Raw genomic sequence first — 20,422 nt, forward strand, 5'->3', positions numbered from 1 at the left:
CTTATGGGTTATTTTACCCATGAGAATTAAGCTCTTTGAGGACAAGGACTGTCTTGCTTACTTGTATTTGTACAGACAGCTGTCAGCACAGTGCCTTGTACATAACAAACACTTAATAAATGGGACATCTACCTGTCTAGGCAATTAAGGGTTCATTGCATAGAAAGCTGGGCTTAGAATCAGGAAGACCTCAGTTTGCAATCTTGCTTCAGACACTGACTAGCTGTGTGACCCTGGGCAAGTCACATAACCTCTGTCTGCCTCACTTTCCTCATGTGGAAAATGGGGATAATAATAGCCCTTACCTCACATAGATATTGTAAGGATCAAATGAGATTAACAAATGTGAAGTGCTTTGCACAATTTGGATGCTCATTATCAAGTGTTACTGTTATCTGCCTGTCTAACCATCTTTCAAGGTCTAGTTCACATCCTGCAACAAGGCTCTAACAATCCATATCTATCCATCTATCTCTATCTATCTATCCATCCATCTATCTGTCTATCTCTCTGTCTAGCTATATCTATCCATCTATCTTTCTCTCTATCCATCTATCTCTATCTTTCTTTCTATCTCTATCCATCTAGCTATATCTATCCATCTATCTTTCTCTCTATCCATCTATCTCTATCTATCCACCCATCTATCTCTATCTTTCTATCTCTATCCATCTGTCTATTTATCTATCCATCTATCTCTAGCTTTCTATCTCTCTATCACCTATCTACATCTATCTCTATCTCTAGCTTTTTATCTCTATACCTGTCCCTCTCTCTATCTATCATCTCTCTATATCTCTCTATCTTTCAAGGTCTAAGCTCATGTCAGCACAGTGCCAGGCATATAATAAGAGCTTAATAAACGCTTGTTGATTGATCGACATTGCACCTCCTCCTCGAAGCTTTCCAAAACTACTCTAGTAGGTGTCTTCTCTATCTAACCATAAATCATGGACTAAAGGCCAGTCTTTTTGTTTTGTTTTGTTTTTTTCCATCTTCAATAAATATTTTTTGGAGGATTAGACACTGGTCCAAACAGCCCAGTCCTGGAACCTGGAAGAAATCCGACTGCAGGACAAACATATTACGGAAGCCCAGAATAGGAACTCGTTTGGGGCTGCTGGCTGGTTGATCGATCTCCAGGGCCTGTCACTAGGACTTTAGAAGGAAAGGTGACCGAAGGACGCTCTAAATCTGTCTTCAAGGATATAGGTGAGTGGGAGCTTGAAAAGGAGCAAACCATTATCAGACTGTACCAAGTCTCCAACGCCAGCCTGCCTGGGGTGGGGTGGGGGAGTTAGAAATTCCCCTAGGGCTCCCTGCCTTCAACTTCAAGAAACTTGGCTTCAGACTCAGTTTCATTCTCTCTAGCTGCTCGCCGGAGCACCTAGGGCTTGAAAGGACTTTATTTTGGCTAAAGGCTCCCTTTTCAAACCTTTCTGGCTTTAGAGCAGGCAAACCGAGCAGTGGTAGAGGCACCAGCGCCAGCAGCCGGGGGAGCTAATAGGAATGACAAAGAGGAGAAAAGCCACTGCCGGGGTTTTCCTACCCGCGAGCTAAGGGAGGTGAGGGTGGGAGGGAATTGCCTCTGACTCCACCCTCTCCTGCTCCGCTCCCTCTCCAAGCAGCTCGAGTGAGGGGCGGGATTAGGGACTGGAGAGCCAGGGCCCCGCCCCCAGAGGCTCAGGGCTTCTGCCCCAAGCTCCAGCGTGAGGGGGGAGGGGCAGCTGGAGGTTTTGGAAACCGGGAGAAGGAGAAGGAGGCGGAGGACCAGGAGCTGTGTGAGTAGCAGCTGCACGAGGGAGGGAAGGCGGAGGCCTTGTTCATGGTCCTTGGGGCTTCCCGGGGAGTGGGGCTGGCGTCCCGACTTTAGGCACTGAACCCTCCTGCAGGGCTTCCCCATCCTCAAGGATCCTGCACCTGCCTGGGGCTTTGCAGAGGTGATGATGAGGTTACCCAAAGGCCCAGGCAGGGGCCACTGGAGGGACAGCCACCCCTGGGTCTGTTCTCTGTGACCTCTAAGTTTCCTTTCCCTCCCTGGGCCTCGATCTGCAGTTCTGTAAGATGAAAAGGCTGGAGAGAGTCTCTGGGCATCCCCCCTCCAGCCCTGGCTCCCGGGAGTTCCGCCCAGCCCCCACCCGCAGATATCAATGGGATCCCACCACTGGCTGCACACCACGTGCCCGGTGCTGTGGAAACTGGCCGGGGAGGGGACTGACTGAGCCAGGTGGAGTGGAGTCACCTCCCCTGGACAGGTGTGCGAAGAGTGTGCTCGAATCCCTCCTAGGGGCATTCTTCTGTGTGTGCTAGGTGCAGGGCTGGTTTTGGTTTCGAACAGCTGCTTGTTTACCAGTAGGATCATGGCCCTCTGTGCTCAGTCTGTCTGGGAGGACCTAGGAGTGGAGGGGTGGGTGGTGTGACTTGATAAAGCCTGCTTGCCGTGGACTTAGTTCAATTTATCCAAAGGCCAGATGGCGTGACTAGGCTGTGAACACACTGATAGCAGGTGAGCAAACATGGAGTTTCAACCTAGCATTGAGAACGAAGAAAATGGGACAGCTTTCCGGGGGAGTCCCTGGCAATCCACACTCCCAGTCACCTCTCTTTTAGTTCAGCCCTTCTCTCCTGTAGTGGAGTGGGAGAGCAACATGATTAGTAGAGACATAGAAGAGGATGCTGGAGTCAGATTTTTCCTTTTCTGAAACTAACTTCATAGTTTCCAAAAGAACCAGCTTCCAAGGCTACTCAGAATTATACATGAGCTTCAGGATTTATTTCAATACTTTCAAAGAATTTATAGCAATAATTGGGGGCGAGGGCAGGAGGAGAATAGCAGTGTTACTCTTCTTGGACGGTCATTGGCAAAAAGTAATTGTTGCTTCCCACCTCCTGCAAAGAAGAGAGGGGTATTTTTTTCTCGGAACTCAGCCAGTGTGATGGAGGTGGATGACATTGTCCAATTCTTTCCCAGCCTCAGTGGTACTGACCTTAGGGCAAAGCCCCCGGTCAAAGAACTGACTCAGCAGTTAGGACACCTTCCTTCTCTCCTTTCTAGAGTGAGCCTGTCCTTTCAACTTGTGTCTCCCTTGGACAAAGGCTCTTCAGAAGAGGCAGCAACAGTTCATTCATTTGTCCATTCAATCATTCATTCATTCCACACTCATTTATTGAGATCCCACTGTACTGAGGCACTACCAGCTGCTTAAAAATTAGACACTGAGAGTAGAGTCATCAATAAGACAGGGCCCTTGTCTTCAAAGAGTTTGCAGTCCAGTAGGAAGAATAAGACAAAGATAGGAGGGGCACTGGCTACATAAATAAACATACCAGTCAATTTATCTCCTCCGACAACCAATTTTAATAACAACTGACCTTTATAAAGCTTTACAATTTTCAAAGTACACTATGTGATTACCTGATTTGAACCTCACAGCTTGTAAGGTAGGTATAACAGGTATCATCCTGATTTTCAGATGAGGAAACTGAGTCTCAGAAAAGTAAAGTTATTTGCCTATTATCACACAGCTAGTGTTGGGGGGGAAGAGGGTAGATTTGAACCTAGTCTTCCTGATTCCCCAGTGGAACGTGCTACTCACTAGGCTGGGTTACCTCTCTTCCAGCTACCCAGATCTTTCATGCTTTAATAGCCAGTTTTTGCATCATAAATTCCTTTACATCACTTTAAAAAATAAACCAATTTTTAAATAAATTCCTTTAAACCTATTTATAAATTGGAGGTTCTCTTTAAGGAATGAGGACTGTGGACAGTAGTTGCTGAGCTCTCAGGACACAATTTGGAGCAGAACAGCCAAAATTTTGTTTGGTGAACTGCTTAGGCAGCTTCTGTGGCTTAACAGAAACCACAGTCTCAAATAGGTTGACTGCTTCCAGCTCAGAATAAGCAAGGCACTCTCAAGGAGTTCTGTTGCAGAGCTAGTAATCTCCTGAAGTACGAAGCACCGGATTTATGATTCTATTTTTCACCAACTGTGTTGTGTTTGCGGGATAAGAAGGAAAACATTGTTGGGAAATGTATGATGGATTTATTTGTAGGTAGGCTGAAGTTCTGGTCAGTTATATTTGGTGGGGAGGAGAGAGTGGGAAAAAAACCCAACAACTTGTAACTGCAGAATAATTTATTCTTCTTAACATTAGAGCAACCCAAAATGTAAATTAAAAAATAAGTCCATAGTTGGGAAGCTCAAATGAAATGGAATGAAAACATTCCCCAAAAGTGTCTGAGAGAATCAAAGGAATAAAACCTAAAAACTGATTAGGAGGGAAAGACCATAAGTAACTAAGTGTGGGGAAACAGTAGGAGTGTTTTTAGGTATTTTCATGTCTTTAATTGAATTTACATTAGGATTCATGGTGGACCTCACTTCATTAGAAAGGTGGGGGACTATGGGTATGGAATGTTATATACTAAGTTGCTATGTTGGTTAGTTTGACTGAACTGCCTTGTCATTCTCCATCTCTTATTTTTTGTTACAAAGGATGGCATAGGTTTAGGGGATGGATATATTCAGAAATGAAGGTGATTAAAAACAAAATATAGCAATGCAAATTAATTTTTAAAAGGATTCATAATGTTACTGAACACAGACTATATACTAACAGGTTATGATGTTAATGGCTACACAGTGTATGCCATACACTGAAAGGATTTGTTGGGAGAGAGAAATGAGAAAGAAAATTCTGCTGGAGTCAGTCTGTGAAGACAGACAAAAAGGAAAATGGCATTGGAACTAAACCTTGGCCAGCCATCAGAGAGCACATGTAAAGGGATTCCTGTTCTGTACAGTTGGATATTTAGAGAAGCTCTCATGTCCCTTCTCATTCAGGAGACTGTCTTTTACTGTAATCATAAGGCATCTCCATAGTGTATATATTTGTGTTTCAATGACTCTTCTCTGCTGCCTTTTTCAAATTCAGAATTTCTTCCCTTTTGTTTCTTTTTAAGGAAAAGAAACAATAGTTTGTTTTTATATGTTGTGTGTTCCTCACGAGAAACCTGTGAGGTTGCTGGCATGTAGCTAAGTGTGGCAATGAATAGAGCGCCCAGCCTGGAGTCAGGAAGATTTATCTTCCTGATTTCAAATCTGACCTCAGACGTACACTAGCTATGTGACCTTGGGCAAGTAACTTAACCCTATTTGCCTTACTCACCTCATCTGTAAAATGAGCTGCAGAAGGAAATTGTAAACCACTCCACTACCTTTGCCAAGAAAACCCCAAATGGTATCACAAAGAGTCTGACATGCTGAAAAATGACTGAACAAGGGTGGTATAAGTGTGATTATATTCGCTTTAAAGGTGAGGAAACAGGCCCAGAGACTTGATCAGAGTCACATAGACAGTACATGTCAAAGCTGAGAGAGCGCAGGTCTTCTGAGTTCAAGTCCAACCCTCTTTGCTTTAATATAGATCACACTGACAATTTAATGACTAGGGTTGGTCATTGCCCCACATTCTTGCTTTTAAGTGACTCATATGAGGAATATGTACCATGTTCTTAGAAGAGAGTAGGAACAGCTACTTTAGCTGAGTACCCATGGAGATCCCACTGAAGGAGTGGCTTTTAAACAAACAGTGCGAGAAGGGTGGGCCTCACCAGCATTCTGCCCAGGGGCTGATGGATATAGACACAAGCTACATCCAAGCTGTGTCCATGAAAGAGCATAACTTGGTTGATGGAAGGGGCGTGAAAGTGGAAAACTTTTCTGAACTCACCTAACTATATTCAAATAAAATTTTGATTCACTGGAACCATAGTCTTCAATTAATTTGGTTGTTTCCTCCCTTCTTTTAGTTATAAAGTCATTGGAGTGTCTACTTTCCAATATAGGTTTGCACAAATTACCATATGTCATCAGCACTTGTTCAAAACTGTAGTTCACAAACCCCAGCAAATATCTGTATTTTTAAATGAAGCCATTAGGATGCATTATTTTTTTTTCTTGGCAAGGCAATCAGAGTGAAGTGACTTGCCTAGGGTCATACAGCCAGTGTCAAGTGTCTGAGACCTATTTTCCCTTTTGTCAGTCTACATACACACAGACTGGCCCCAGTAGAATTTTCTGTCTTGAGGACTCAGGTCCTCCTGACTCCAGGGCAGATGTTCTATCCATTTCATCCCCCAGCTGCCCCAGGATACATTTGAAAGAATGCGAAAGATATTTGATCAACAGCACAGCAAAAAAAGATCTCTCCATGCTCACTTGAACACTCTCTTCCACAGGCTTATATATCACCTATGAGAGGAGGGCGTACACAGAGGGAATAGTGTTATGAGGCATCCGTGTGCCTAGAACCCATGTGACCTGGCCATTCACACCTGTAGTGCTGAAGAGTTGATGATATCCTTTGGGAAGATCATTACACTGTGGTCATTCCTCAGGCGCTCATGTCCCTGTTCTCTACTGAGAGTCTTTTATGGTGTCTTAGTTGCTGAGTTGCTCTCTGTTACTATCTTTGGACTCTGCTCCCCTTTGCTAAGATGCCGTGATTAGAAAACCTCTCCCTGACAAGGACAGGCAGGCAGCTCTTTTACTTCATTCTTAAGCCTGTGTATGAACCCCCACATTTATCTTCATCCTGGGAAGCCAACAAAAGCCAGTGGCAGTACCTCCAGGCCAAGCATACTTGTTCTTTTGATTGCTTATTTCTGGTCCTGAAATTTCTGCACCTATCTGGGGCAGACAACTATCTGATATGCGATTAGAAAATTCCTCATAATTTCAGTTTAATCCCTGATGGGAATCATATGTCCTCAAGACCTATTCTAGGAATTCTACCAAGAAAAAAACAATCCAGAGGGCTGTATGGAGGCTGAGGCCACAGTGCCTCCCTCCATCCCAGCATCTTCCCAGACTGGCATGCAAATGAATAGAGCAAAGACAAAAAGCCAAGAGGAGTGGATGAAGTTACTCCCTTCCATCTTCCTATCCTTCCTGTCTGGGATGCGTGTGTGGGTGTGTGTGTGTGTGTGTGTGTAGAGAGTATATGTGTGTATATAAACATGTATATACATATCCATATAAGTTTAAAAATAAATACATAAAAATAAATATGATATATATGTTTACATGTATATAGTGAAAATTTTTTCTTAGTAATCATTATCTTGGAAACTCACAGCTTCCCCATCCCCCTTTCTTTTTTAAAGTTCAGTCCTTCTTCAGAAGGATATTAAGATGTATTCTAAATGGGTCTATTCTTGCTCATTATGTTACCAGGTCTGGGAGAATGTTGATTCCTCCCAATTGTCAAGACAGGTGATATGGAAATTGATGTCTCTTCGACCAGGATTAAGTGACCTGGGTCACATACTGAAGAACTCTCATTTTAATATAGCCTGCCTCCCAGAGCTGATTGGCATCCCTTGGGAACACCTACTCTTCTAAGGGCATATAAGGCTGTACCCCAAAACTCCCAAATTGAGCCAGTTCTGAAGTGACCCCTTTAGGGGACCTAGTTTTGTACTGAACTCCCATGTCAAGCCAGCTTGAGAGAAATTAAACTGTGACCACACACACCCTGATTTCGTGGGTTTGTGGATTTTGGGGGAGAGGGGTTCACAATAAACACATTATATAAATAATCTTCTTTGTTGTTGTTGTTGATTCTTGGAACAAACAAAAAAGCTCCTGGCTTTTGTTGTATTCTGTATTGTCACTGTATCCCTACTAGAGAAAGACAAAGTATGATGTAATAGAAAGTAGCCTTAGACTGGAAGTCTGGGAACCTGGGTTCTGGTCGTGACTGCCACAGACTAGTTTTGCGATGTCAATGAGCCTCTAAGATAGAGTTTCTTCAAGTCAAGAAGCATTTATTAAGCACCCTCCATGTTCCAGGCACTGGGCTAAGTTCCTGGAATCCAAAGGACAGGAAAAGACAGTCGCTACTCTCAGGGAGTTCACAGACTAAAGGAGGAGACACCTTGCTAACGACTATGTGTAAACAAGGTATTTACAGAATTGATTGGCTGTAATCTTAAAGAGAAGGCACTGATATTAAGGGAGATAGGGAAAGGATTGTTCTAGAAGGTGGCGTTTTATGGGGGACTTGAAGGAAGCAAAGGAAACCAGAGGCAGAATTGAGGAGAGAAAATGTCAGGCACTAGGAAACCGTGAGAGAAAATGCCCAGGGCCAAGGGAGCGTCTTGTTTGCAGAGGCCAGTGACACTGACCACAGTGATCTTGGAGCACATGGGGATGTGGGAGTGGAGAGCTCTAAGAAGGTTGGAAAGGTAGGAGGCCATGGTATAAAGGGTTTTAAAGCTGGAATATTTTTTTAATCCTGGAAATGATAGGCAGCTGCTAGAGTTTACTGAACATGGTCAGACCTGTGCTAGTCCCATGGGTGGTTAGCCTGGACAGTCTTTATGGTTCCTCTAGGCTTTAACTTTCTAAGATTCAAACAACAAGAAAAGGTTATTAGCTATTTTTTAAAAAAATATAAATGTAATTAATCAATAATAAAATAATTAATCAAATAAAAATTTAAATTTTAAATTTAAAGTTAATCTTAGGGTAGGTATGAGAGCATTGGACTTAGAATCACAAAGACCTGAATTTGGATCTTTTTTTTTTTCACTGTCACTTTCTGATTGTGTGATCCTGGAAAAATCATTATCCTCTTTTAGCCTCAGTTCCTTCATGGGAATAATAACTAATAACTATCTCTATCACATAGAGTTGTTAGGAGGATCATGTGAGGATATAAAATACTTCATTATCCTGTGAACACTAGATGAACGTGTCCTATTACTAACATTACTTAAGAACTTAGTCTCCTTCACCTTTTATATTCCTTCACCTTTTATATTCCAGTCGTGGATTGTCAAGAAGTAATGTTTAAGATTAAGGTCCCGATGCCCTACAAAATCTTCAGACTGAAAAGAAACAGTCTATTTTGTTCATTGTATTCTGCTTACTAAAACAGGAAAGGGAAGTTAAATGTTTTAGAAAGGGTTGTGTTTTTTTTTAATAGGTGTTTAAATAAAAATTTTGGATGTAAAACTTGTTACCCAGAAAATTGTTGATGAGAAGTCCCCCTTTCCAGAATTTTCTTCTAAACTGAAGTTTGAATGTTCTTCACTTCTTCTGTAAGAAAAAGAGATCATGTTAATGTTTTTTGACCCGTAGAATTCATATCTCAGTAATTCATTACTTCCCTGTTGTTCCTGTTAGAGACTCGAAGGGGCAGGAAGATTTGACTTTGAAGTTGGCGAGAATAGACCACAGGAACTGAGTCTTTTATCAGAGGAACAATACTGGCCTTCTTTAAGTACTTTCACTACTAGGGCAAAGTGCAAATGTGTTTCCAGCTGGGCACTTGCTACTGGGTAAAAAGTCAGACAGTTCCAAGTCTTGTATCATGACTTGGCATTAAGATCTGTCTTTCATATATAGTGTACACATCTAGGGAGTCCCATGTGGAAGTCAGATTGAATCTGGAATATGGTGGGTTTCTGGGGTACCATTTTTTAAAGTTTATTTTTTTCCATTAACAAACATTTTCTCTCATTCATTTCTCCCTCTCCTACCCCATTAAAAGATTAAAAAAAAAACCAAACCCTTGTGACAAATATGAATAGTCAATCAAAACAAATCTCCATATTGACTATGTCCAAAAAAATGATATATGTCTCATCCCTTGTGTTTTGGAATTATGGTTGATTGTTACATTGATCAGAATTCCAAAGTCTTTTGAATTTGTTTAACTTTGCAGTATTATTGTTGTCACATAAATTGTTCACCTGATTTTACTCACTTCACTCTATATCACTTCCTACAAGTTCTCTAAAGTTTCCCTGAAACCATTCCTTTTGTCATTTCATATGACATAATAATATTCCATTACCATAAGAGACAAGGAAAAATGAAAAGGAACCATATGTACAAAAATATTTATAGCAACTCTTTTTGTAGTAGCAAAGAATTGGAAATTGAGTGCATACCCAACAACTGAGGAATGGATGAACAAACTTTAGTATAGGAATGTAGTGGGTGGCCACTACATTTTTAGAAGGGTTAGGGTTGATAAGCTGTAGCACATCCAAAAGAGGGCAAACAGGGTGATAGAGGGCCTTGAGTTCATGCTGTACGGTCATCCATTAAAGGAACTGGGCATGTCTAACCTGGCAAAAAGAAGACTTAGTGGAATAAATGGTAATTGTCTTCCAATTTTATAAAGCAATCGTGCAGAGCAAAGAATTGTTCTACTTGGGCAGAACTAGGACCAGTGGGTGGAAATAGTAAAGGATCATAAATTTAGAGCTAGGGTGGGGAGGGGACTTTCTAAGCCAACCTTATTTTATGGATGAGGAAACCAAAGCCCAGAAAAGTCCAATGTATTGCCCAAAGTCGCAGAAGTAATATGTGGCAAAGCTGGAATTGGAACTCAGATCTTCTAACTCCAAATTCTGCATTTCTTCCACTGCCCCATGCAGCCTCCCAAGGTTAAGTGACTTGTCCAAGGTCACACCATACCAGTAGGCAGTAGGACTAAGGCTCAGGACTTCTGATTGTCTCTGTATCCAGGATTTTACCTTTTCCACCTTTCCTTTCTTTCTTCAAAACTTCCCTGAAAACACCTGGCTGAAAGACCAGTATCTGTTTACTAAAAATGTATGCTTATTTTGGTGAAACCCATTTGCTTCTTTTTGGTAGGAAAGCTGGGAAATGAGTTATTTTTTTTTAAATACTCAGAAACTACAGTTGGAAGAATAGAGAACACACTGAGGCAGAAGAAAGATTGCTTACCCAGGATAGGAGGCTGCCTGGTATGGCCCAGGTGGCATGAATGGCACCAAGCCCAAGTGAGTGTGCACTTTTTCTCTTTTTAGGAAGAGAGCTCACTCGTCTTTTTTCCTCAGAGAGAACTGAAGACCTTTTATCCTCCCTCCAGAAACCATAGGTCCTTATTCTTAGAGATGTCCTTGATCCTTCATTCTTATAAAATATTAACATTTTTGTTGCCCACAACCAGATCGTACACCAAATGGAGAGGCATGAAATAAACTTGAGACATGGGCCAGGCGGAGCAGCAGAACTGACTCAGCTAGAGAAAATCTAGCCTAACTTCAAAGAGTCCTCCCCGTGAGATACTCCCCAAAACATCTGCTGAGGACGTGACAACATACATTTCCTCGTTATCAGGGTTCCTAGATTGGGTTGTATTTTCCAAGGTTTTCCCAGGCGCCTTGGCGCCACCTGCATAGAGGAGTGAATGTATAAATCTAAGGTTCAAAGAGTGAGAAGGAAAGTCTCAGCAACCTCCTAACAGGGAGAGATTGGAGAGCCATACCTCTTAATCATTAAGCCCTTTCGGGTAAAAGCCTGGGCAGAGGTCAAACTCTGCCTTGGATCTTAAACCCTTATCAGACTCTTAAGATTGTCCCTCAACACATTTTAAAAAATGGCAGTGTATACATGTGTGTTTTTATATGTATGTATATATGTATTTACCTATTTACCCATTCATTCCTTTATTCATTCATTTATTTATTTTCTCCTCTAAAGCAATATCCAGAGCCAGGAAATTCCCACGCCCAGGCATTTGGTTCAATGATTTTGTGATCAATCACAAATTTGCTGGTTAGTGACCAAGCCCAGCTGTTGGCTCCAATGGCTGGCTGCCCATGCACAATGACTGCCCTCGTCATATGGTAGGGGCTTCTTGCAATGCTCTGGAGCCCCATCAGGGATTAAGGAAGCAGGAACTCTTTTTATCAAAGGCTTTCTCCATAAGAATTCTTTTGGTGTCACTGAGGGATTATTGTTTTGATGCTACAAGGGATTCATGATCTTTTTGGTGTGACTACTCTCTTCACTGATGCAAATTACAAACCATGCCTTGTGTTTTCATGTTTGATTCCCTTCAGAAATCATCAGCCAGGGATCTACCCCAAAACTTCTTGACCTCATTCTATGACCCTGCATCTCTCCTGTCTTTCCTGGCTAAATTCCTAGAAAAAAGTAAGATACTCTTGTTGCCCTTCTACTTTGCATCCCTTTATATTCAGGCTTCTAATCTTATCATTCAACTTAAATTGTTCTCTCCAAAGTTATCAATTATATATAAAATATATGTGTATATGTATATAAAATCTTATTCATCAAACATGGTAGCCTCCTCATCCTTCTTGACTTCTGTAGCATTTGGCATTGTTGACTTCTCTCTTCTCTATGGGCTTGTATGCCATTGCCATTTCTTGCTTCTTCTACCTATATGATTGTTCCTTGTCAATCCCCTTTGCTGTGTCATCATCCATATCTGGCACCATAACTATAGGTATACCTCAAGCCCCCCAGCGTCTCTTTTCTCTACATACTCTTTCATTTGGCATCTCCATCAGGTCCCATGGGTCTTATTATCAGCTCTGTGCAGATGACTGCCATGTCTATTTATCTAGCCCTAAGTACTCTACTGAGTTTCCAGCTCACATCATCAAATGGGATGTTCTGTGGGCTTCTCAAATTCAGCATGTCCAAAACAGAAGTCATGCTTTTTCCCCCCAAACCTGCCACTCTTCTGAAATTCCCTATTTCTGTCAAAGGTATCACCTTCCATGTAGCCATGCAGGTTTGTGACCTTGAAGTTATCCTCACTTTCGCTCAACCCACATAGCCAACTTAGGGGCAAATCTTATCAATTCTGCCTCCATGATATCTCCTGTCTCCCCTATACTGGAACACTAGGCCACCCCTAATTCAGGCTCTCATCGTTTCTTATCTGAACAATTGTAATAGCCTCCTAATTGGTCTGTCTCAAATCTGTCCTCCACCCAGACTGCCGCCAAAGTGATTTTCCTTGATTAAGGACAGATCTAACCACATCACTCCTGTTCAATCCATATTGTCTCTCTCTTGTCTCTAGGACCAAGTACAAATTTTTCCTTTAAAGTCCTTCACAAGCTGGTTCTTGCCACACTTTCGTGATTTATTATGTATTGCTCTGCTCTGTGCCAGACTCAGTGGTCCAGCCAATCTGACCTTCCTGCTGTTTTTTTCATACAATACTCTCTCCCATCTCTGTGCCTTTGCTCTGGCTGCTCCCCCAGATGGCTCTTCACCCTTATCTCTTAGAATGCCTGGAGGCAGGGGAATTGGGAAGCAGGGTGAGTCATAGGACCTAGGGTCAGGATTTCTATCTGATCCAACAAACTGACTTGAAAAAATATAATAGCAGCAATAACTTTGTTTGACCCTTTGATTATTAATAGAAGTGAAGCAGGGAACCGATGTTCACCAAAGGCATTTGCTGCTCTCATGAAAAGTGTCTCCCAGGTGTTTTTGCTTGTACTGATAGCATTGAGTCACATCTTATTGTAGTGACTTTTAAAGGAGATCTATAATCTCTCAAAAGAATTTCAGTGCCTCTGTCCTTGAGGAGTTTACAGTCTATTCAGGCGAGAAACAATATATACTTGTAGAGGGATAGATAAAAGGTGAGAAGGAAGGAAGACTTTAGCAGGAGAAGAGAGGGTATTTGGAAAAGGCTTTATGTAGTAGGTGGCACTTAAGTCAGTCCTTGAAGGAAACACCTCCCCACCAAGACATCAGAGTAGAACTTTGGGGAGAGGGGCTGTAGAGAAGGATTATTGAAATGGGTTTTATGTTCGATTGAAATGGGAAATTTAAGGAATAGGGCCTCTGTTAATCCTTTGAGCTTCTCAGGGGAAAGATGCTATATAAATGCAAAATAACAATACAACCAATCTTTTCATGAAATTATAATCACATAAGGATGAGAAAATGGAATGACTGTAAACAGACTTTTATAGGTAGAGACCGAGGAATTGTGGATCCAGACAAATGGCACTTAACAGAAATGGTTATTTTACAATATGGTTTGGGTTTGAAAAGTTGTTTTGCATTGTACATAGTAACAGCAATATTGTTCAGTGAAGAACTGTGAATGACTTAGCTATTTTCAGCAATACAATGATCCAAGACAATCCCAAAGGACTAATGATGAAGCATGCTTTTTTTCACTTTTATTTTTTTTCTTTTATTCAAGTCTTCTTGTACAAAATGAACAATATGGAAATGTTTTACATAATTGCATGTGTATAACCTATGTCTGATTGCTTAACCTCTCCCTGAGAGGGGAGTTAGGAAGGAAGGGATAGAATTTGGAACTCAAAACTTTAAATAAAAATGTTTTTAAATTTTTTTTAAACTAGTAAAGCCTGAAAAAAAAAAAAGAAAAAGAAAAGTCATTTTGAGAATCTCAGATGGGGGGAAGGTGCTAGTAGAGAGGATTTATTTTCAAGTGGAGTTACCTCTTCTTTCCTCTCAAGTCTGTACTTTTAAGTCTGTCTTCGTTCAGTCTTACTAACAACTCTTTTCCAGATGGAGAGAACAGCCAACGGGAATGGAGACAAAAATCTCCCCAGATCTGCATTCATTTCCTTAGCTTGGAGCTCTGGTTATTCATAGCAAATGGAGAGCTTTCTCTAGGGGTTTGGGAAGTTCTCCAAAAGGAATTTAAGTATGACTCTTCTGTATTTTTCTTTTTTTGGTCAATGAGGACTGTGGCTCAGTAACTCTCTTCACTTCTTGAGGTGTCATGTTTTTCAAATACCTCCTCTTCAAAACAAGGTTACTATCTTTCTCCCTAAACCTGTTCTGTTTTCTGACCCTTTTCTCTTTGTAACACCACTGGTCTCTCATATTTAAAATGATATAATCTTAAATTGCTTTTTCCCCCTTTACCTCCATCATTAAGTAGTTATAAAATCCTGTGAATTTTCTATATACCAAATATCTCTCAGACCTTCCCCGTTTCAATCTGTTCCCATTAATGCCATCCCAAACACTCATTACCAGCTTCCAGAACAAGTATAAAAGTTTCCTAAAAGGCCTTTCTTTCTTCTTTCTGACCCTTCCAATATAGCCTTCATAACCCTTCTGGACTGGTTGGTGGTTGTCCTTTGTGCTCAAAATGATATCACTATGTTGGGTCAAGGTACAGTGTGTTGGATTGTGGCTGATCAAACCATTACAAGCTTGGAAGGCTCTACTCCAGGTCAGCACAAATAGTCCATGTGAATATTTAGAGGGGAGATGTCTCTAAATTTGTGCATCTCACGTTTCTTTTGAGCTCCTGTAATTTGGCTTTGCCCATAGAGCACAGCACCTCCTTTGATGCAGACACACTGCCCTAGGTGGATCCTGCTGGACTGTGTATTTTATAAATAGATGTGCACATGTCATTCCTCTGCTCAAAAATCTTCAGTGACACCCTATTATCTATCAAGTACAAGCTCCTTCCCTGGCATTCAAAACCTTTCCTCACCACAAAAACTTTCCAGCCTATGTCAAATTAGTCCCTACCAATTACTCCATCCTCTAGCCAGACAAGACTATTCTGTGTCCCTCCAACATCCCCTAAACTTTCCTGCTTCCAAGCCTTTGTCCAAATTGGTCCCCCTACTTGGAATGCCCTTTCCCCTCTCTCTTTGCCTGCTAATTGCTTACCCAATCTTCAACAACCCCCTAAAAATGCTATATCTTTCATTATATCTTCCTTGACATCCCCATGTCAGTAGTGATCTTTTCTTCCTTGAACCTTATATAACACTTTGTTTTGCAGCTCTCTAATGCACGTACGTCATGTATTATTTTGTATTGCAGTTTGTTCTATATTCATATATGTTATGTATGTATATATGTATGTGTATAATGTTTTGCAAAACTCAGTACTATATAAATGCCAGCTTTTATCATTGTTTTGGTTGATGTTATTATTTATTTCATTCTTCTCATCTTTTTCAATGTACTTCAGGTAGAAATGGTCCTGGAAATAGTCATTATCCTGCTATTATCCTTTTAGAGCTAATAATGTGTGGACTATTGCATAGATAGATAAAAATAACTGCTTTTTGTAACTGAATAAAAGCATTAGGATAAAAGCTTATCTTCTCTAGACTCACAAAGCTTTTTCAGGACAAATCTAGTAGCAGATGGGACAATAGGGATGAGAAATACCTGTTCCCTCTTGATTTTGATATTTTCTGACTAGGTGTCTGTATATTGAAAGCCTTTTATTCCCCATAGCTTGGTGATTGAGTATTTGCCATGGCCATAGCTATTAAAAACATTGTTCTTATACTTTCACAGATAAATATGTCTGGAAGATTGTGGACAACAGCTTCATCTGTGATAATGATTCAGGACCAGTATAGTTTATTTGTTGAAATCTCAGGAATATTTTGAGGTATTTTTTTTCAGTGTGGAGGTCTGTCATCTACTAGTCTTTGAAGGTTGACTTTTGATGTATAATTCTAGCCAAATGGCTTGTGTTTTGCTAGTTTTTCAGTAGATGCTAAATTTTCACAATCCAGTGTGATGTGTTGCACAGTTTCTGACATTTCTTTGAATGAGTCCAACTTTAAGTCACCGCTCTTTGAGAATAACCCTTCTGTAATTTCTGGCATCAGTGACCTGGTCCTGAATTGTCATCATATTAACCCTCAATCCTGTATAAATCTACATGATCCAGTTATTTGTTTGACATTGCTTTTCTGACTTATTGTTGGTTGAGTTTATGTGGATGTCCACTCACAGAGAGTTTTTTGATTTCACGCTTGGATCTTTGCCATTTCATAGGCTCTATCTGGAGTTAACCCCCTTCAGTTGTATTCAACAAGTCAAAACTGTGTTCCTATTCAGCCTTTACTATTGTTCATCAGGTGATATATGATGTTCAAAGAGTATTTTTGTAAGTTTTTAACTTCTTTATTATGTACTCCAAGAAGTATTCATTTTTCAACATCTATCTTTAGGTTAGGGTAGCTAAGTGGTGCAGTGGATAAAGTGCTAGGGCTTGAAGTCAGGAAGACTCATCTTCCTGAGCTCGAATCCTCCTTCAGACACTTAACTAGCTGTATGGCCCTGGACAAGTCACTTAACTCTGTTTGCCTCAGTTTCCTCATCTGCAAAATGAGCTGGAAAAGGAAATGGCAAAGCACTCTAATATCTTTGCCAAGAAAACCCCAAATGGGGCCTCAGTAATCAGACAGGACTATAACATCTTAGGGTTACAAGCACTGTATTTTACTGATATGGTATTATGTGATTTTTTAAAAAAGATACTTTAAAAGTGTATTATTTATTTTCTAGTTCTAAGTATATATGTATATATATATATATAAAGAATGGTATTGAATAGGTGTCATTTGCTTTAAATGTTAATCCCATTAGTAAGTATCTTCTCTTAGCAGTTATGCTCATTTTATCTTGCCTAGTGGAGATCAAGATATTGGAAAAGTATCACCTTCATCCATTGATTCAGTTTGACTTCTAGATTCAAGCTCAAAGCCTTCAGTTTCTCTTTTCTTCATGTTCATGAAGAATTTTAAGCCTATCATGTCTAAATGACATCTTGATATCATTGGAGAGAGATTCCATGAGATGGAAGAGGTATTTAATGTGTTTTTCAGAAGAGCCACATTAGGGTGTCAGCTATGGACATTAAGTGATTTATAAGATGTTTTAGAATGACTTCCTCTTTAATTTGAAAGCCATACCTACTTGTGTTTAGAAGTAATGATAATGGATCTAAGGTTAAGCTGAGCCGTAAGGGGCTTAAGCTGTCTCCCTGAAAGATGCTAAATTTTACATAAATTATTTTTTATATTAAACAGGTATTATAAATAAAATAAATTATATTTTCCATGTGTGCATCAAATAAATAATTTTAGAATTTGGAGCTCAAATGTTTTAAAAAGAATGTCAAAATTCTATTTGCATGTAAAAATAAAATATTAAAAATTCAAACAAATAATATTAACATTTTCATTATACCTGAGTCAAACTCTAAAAGGCACTTTTAAAATTCAGATCTTCTCTTCAAAACCATGTCAGATAATTGTATTATCTTTGTTATCCATTTGGTTATTATGTAGAATATCTGGCATTTGCATTAAAATGCATATTGGTCTTAGGTTTCTCAACTGTTACTTTTTTAGATTTTAGTAGCTCCTTGATTTCAACTTTTATTTCTTGTACTCTGGGATTAGGGATGAAGTCTTTCAACCTTAAGAGTTAGGTCTAAGAAAGACAAACAGGATTAGTTGTATCAGTGTTTATTTATCTCAAAGTGGACAGCATGCATGTGTCATGCATGGGATCCAGTCTGGAACTGAGTTCACTTTGTGGTTAGGGTGCACAGTTTATATACTCTTTCGACAGGGACTGATGTCACTCCATCATCATTTCACCCCTGGACTAGAGAAAATATCTCTATACCAGACCACTCCCAGCCTTGGGCTATCTCCAGGGGTGAGAAACCTGTGGCCTTGAGGCCATCTGTGGCCGCTAGGTCCTCAAGGGTGCCCTTTTGGCTGAATCCAAACTTCACAGAACAAAAGTTTAGATTCAAAGGGCCTTGCTTGACATTGCCCACACCTGAAAAAGAATCTGCTAAAGAAAGAACACAATGGGCTTCCCTATTTAAGATTAAATTACTTGCAAGCTGTGGGTGAGGGCTGACCACAATAAAGAGAGTCAATGCAATCTCATTATCAATGATGTCCTTCTGGAGAAAAACGAAATTTAAGGTCAAGACTTTGGGAGAAGGGGTGGGGTGGGGTGGGGTGGAGAGAAGCTCTGAATCTCCAAGGTATGTGGTTATGAATCATCATTTTTCACAAGTCATTTCTCATGATTATCCTAATTGATCTGCAATGTGTTGTTGTGTGACTTAGGCCTAGAGGTGTCATTGTCAAAAAGCAGCAAGCATGAAGCTTTTACTTAGAATTGTGGTGAGGTATATTTCCAGTTTTGTCCTGTATAGTACTGGTGCCTGGTGAAAGCATTTCATCATTCCATTTTATGCACATTGGTGGTTTTCCCACAGTGGTGGTCAACACCATTTGCCCATATGAATTTTTCTCATTTGTTGACCAGGGTGCTAAACCAATTAGGGATATCCAATATCCGAAGCACTCGGTTTACCATTGTTTCAGAGTTCCTTCCAGGCCTTCACAGCTATAGTCTCAGGGAACACAAAGTCCCTACTAGATGTCACCAGGCCCTGGCATTCTCTTACTTAGCCATTGCTTCCTCCCTCTCTTTACAATGTGGATTTGGAGGGGTTGGCTTTGTGGAGGCTAATATCACCTTCACCTCTAAGAATCCTCAACTTTTTTCAGGGCTCAACTCGGGGGCCACCTCCCACAGGAAACTCTTCTAGATCCCCCGAAGTGTTAATGCTTTTGCCCTCGTCAAATTAACATGTATATACTGATTTCTTTGTATGGTGTATCTCCCCTCCCCCATCATAGACTATAAGGCACTTGAGAGCAGAAGCTGTTTTTTCATTTCATCTTTGTAGTCACAGAACCTGGCAAGGATATTATGTGGACAGCGACCCTAACTAAATTAAACTCAGAGACTTCTCAAGGTGGAAGCAAAAGTTACTCATTAGTACAATCTCACAGAGAAGGGGCGTCTGCTCCTCAGGTACACTATCAGCAGGAGACAGGCGAGGCACCAAAAGCAAAATGAGATTATATACCCTATGCAAACAAACCTCCACCCACCACTATCCCTTATTCCCATTAGCTGGGAAGCAAGCTTACATTCTGGGTGCGAAAATCTTCTCCAGGGACAAAGAACAAGGAGACAGGGTATAGCCAATCCAAACACACATGGCCTTATCTAGCAAATTTAATGCTGATATGGCAGTGGTGTGGCAATCAAGGGGGGGTTTAGGGCCGGATTCCCATGAGTTAGGTAATTCCTAGGAAACCAAAACTTAGGCCTGTTCAGTCTTTCAGAGCTTGTCTCTAGTTTTGAGACAGTCTCTTAATCGCCACCCTGAGAAGTCTTCACAGAGGCTATGTCTCACTCATAGGCATTTAATAAATGCTTGTTGTGGTACCTAGGAAAAGATTGGCATTCAACTCAACTACCATTACATTGTAGTTTATGTCCAAATCTTTGTGATCCCATTTGGTGTTTTCTTGGTAAAGATACTGGAATGGTTTGCCATTTCCTTCTCCAGCTCATTTTGCAGATGGAGAAACTGAGGCAAACAGGGTTAAATGACTTACCCAGGGTCACACAGCTAAGAAGTATCTGAGGGTGAATTTGAACTCAGGTCCTCCTGACTCCAGGCCTGGCACTGTATCCGCTGCACTACCTAGCTGGCCCGCTTACAAACAGAGAGAATGGCAGTTCTCCTCAGTAACCTTGGACATGAAGAGGTCAGTTTTCAAAACCATTGCTTTGTCTAAGCAGAATTACATAAAGGAGATTTTATTCCTTTACACTAGGAGCTATTTTTAAAATTTCCTGTCAAATTCTTTCCTCTTCATGGGGCTCTCTCACCCAAGTTTTTGGAAGACTTGGGAAAAGATTTAATAAGTCTTTGGATGAGGGGCAGCTGAGTGGTACAGCGGATA

General features: G+C 40.7%; 1 protein-coding gene across 2 annotated transcripts in view; it reads left to right on the plus strand.

Annotated features, from left to right (window-relative positions):
- Positions 1-1,655: 1,655 nt before the first annotated feature.
- PRXL2A (peroxiredoxin like 2A) overlaps positions 1,656-20,422 on the plus strand; it is a 50,570-nt gene continuing 31,803 nt past the window's right edge. Inside the window, exon 1 of one of the 2 annotated variants that reach the window (XM_020977344.2) lies at positions 1,656-1,781. Coding sequence is in view for 1 of the 2 variants with exons in the window: in XM_020977342.2 (XP_020833001.1) it covers positions 7,955-7,967 (13 nt within the window). In the remaining variant the exon portion in view is untranslated. Of the gene's footprint in view, positions 1,782-7,809; positions 7,968-20,422 lie in introns of those variants that run through there. The other variant, XM_020977342.2, reaches the window with a different exon arrangement.

Source organism: Phascolarctos cinereus, unplaced genomic scaffold (assembly GCF_003287225.1).
Source record: "Phascolarctos cinereus isolate Bilbo 61053 unplaced genomic scaffold, phaCin_HiC Scaffold_3;HRSCAF=262, whole genome shotgun sequence".
Taxonomy (NCBI): domain Eukaryota; kingdom Metazoa; phylum Chordata; class Mammalia; order Diprotodontia; family Phascolarctidae; genus Phascolarctos; species Phascolarctos cinereus.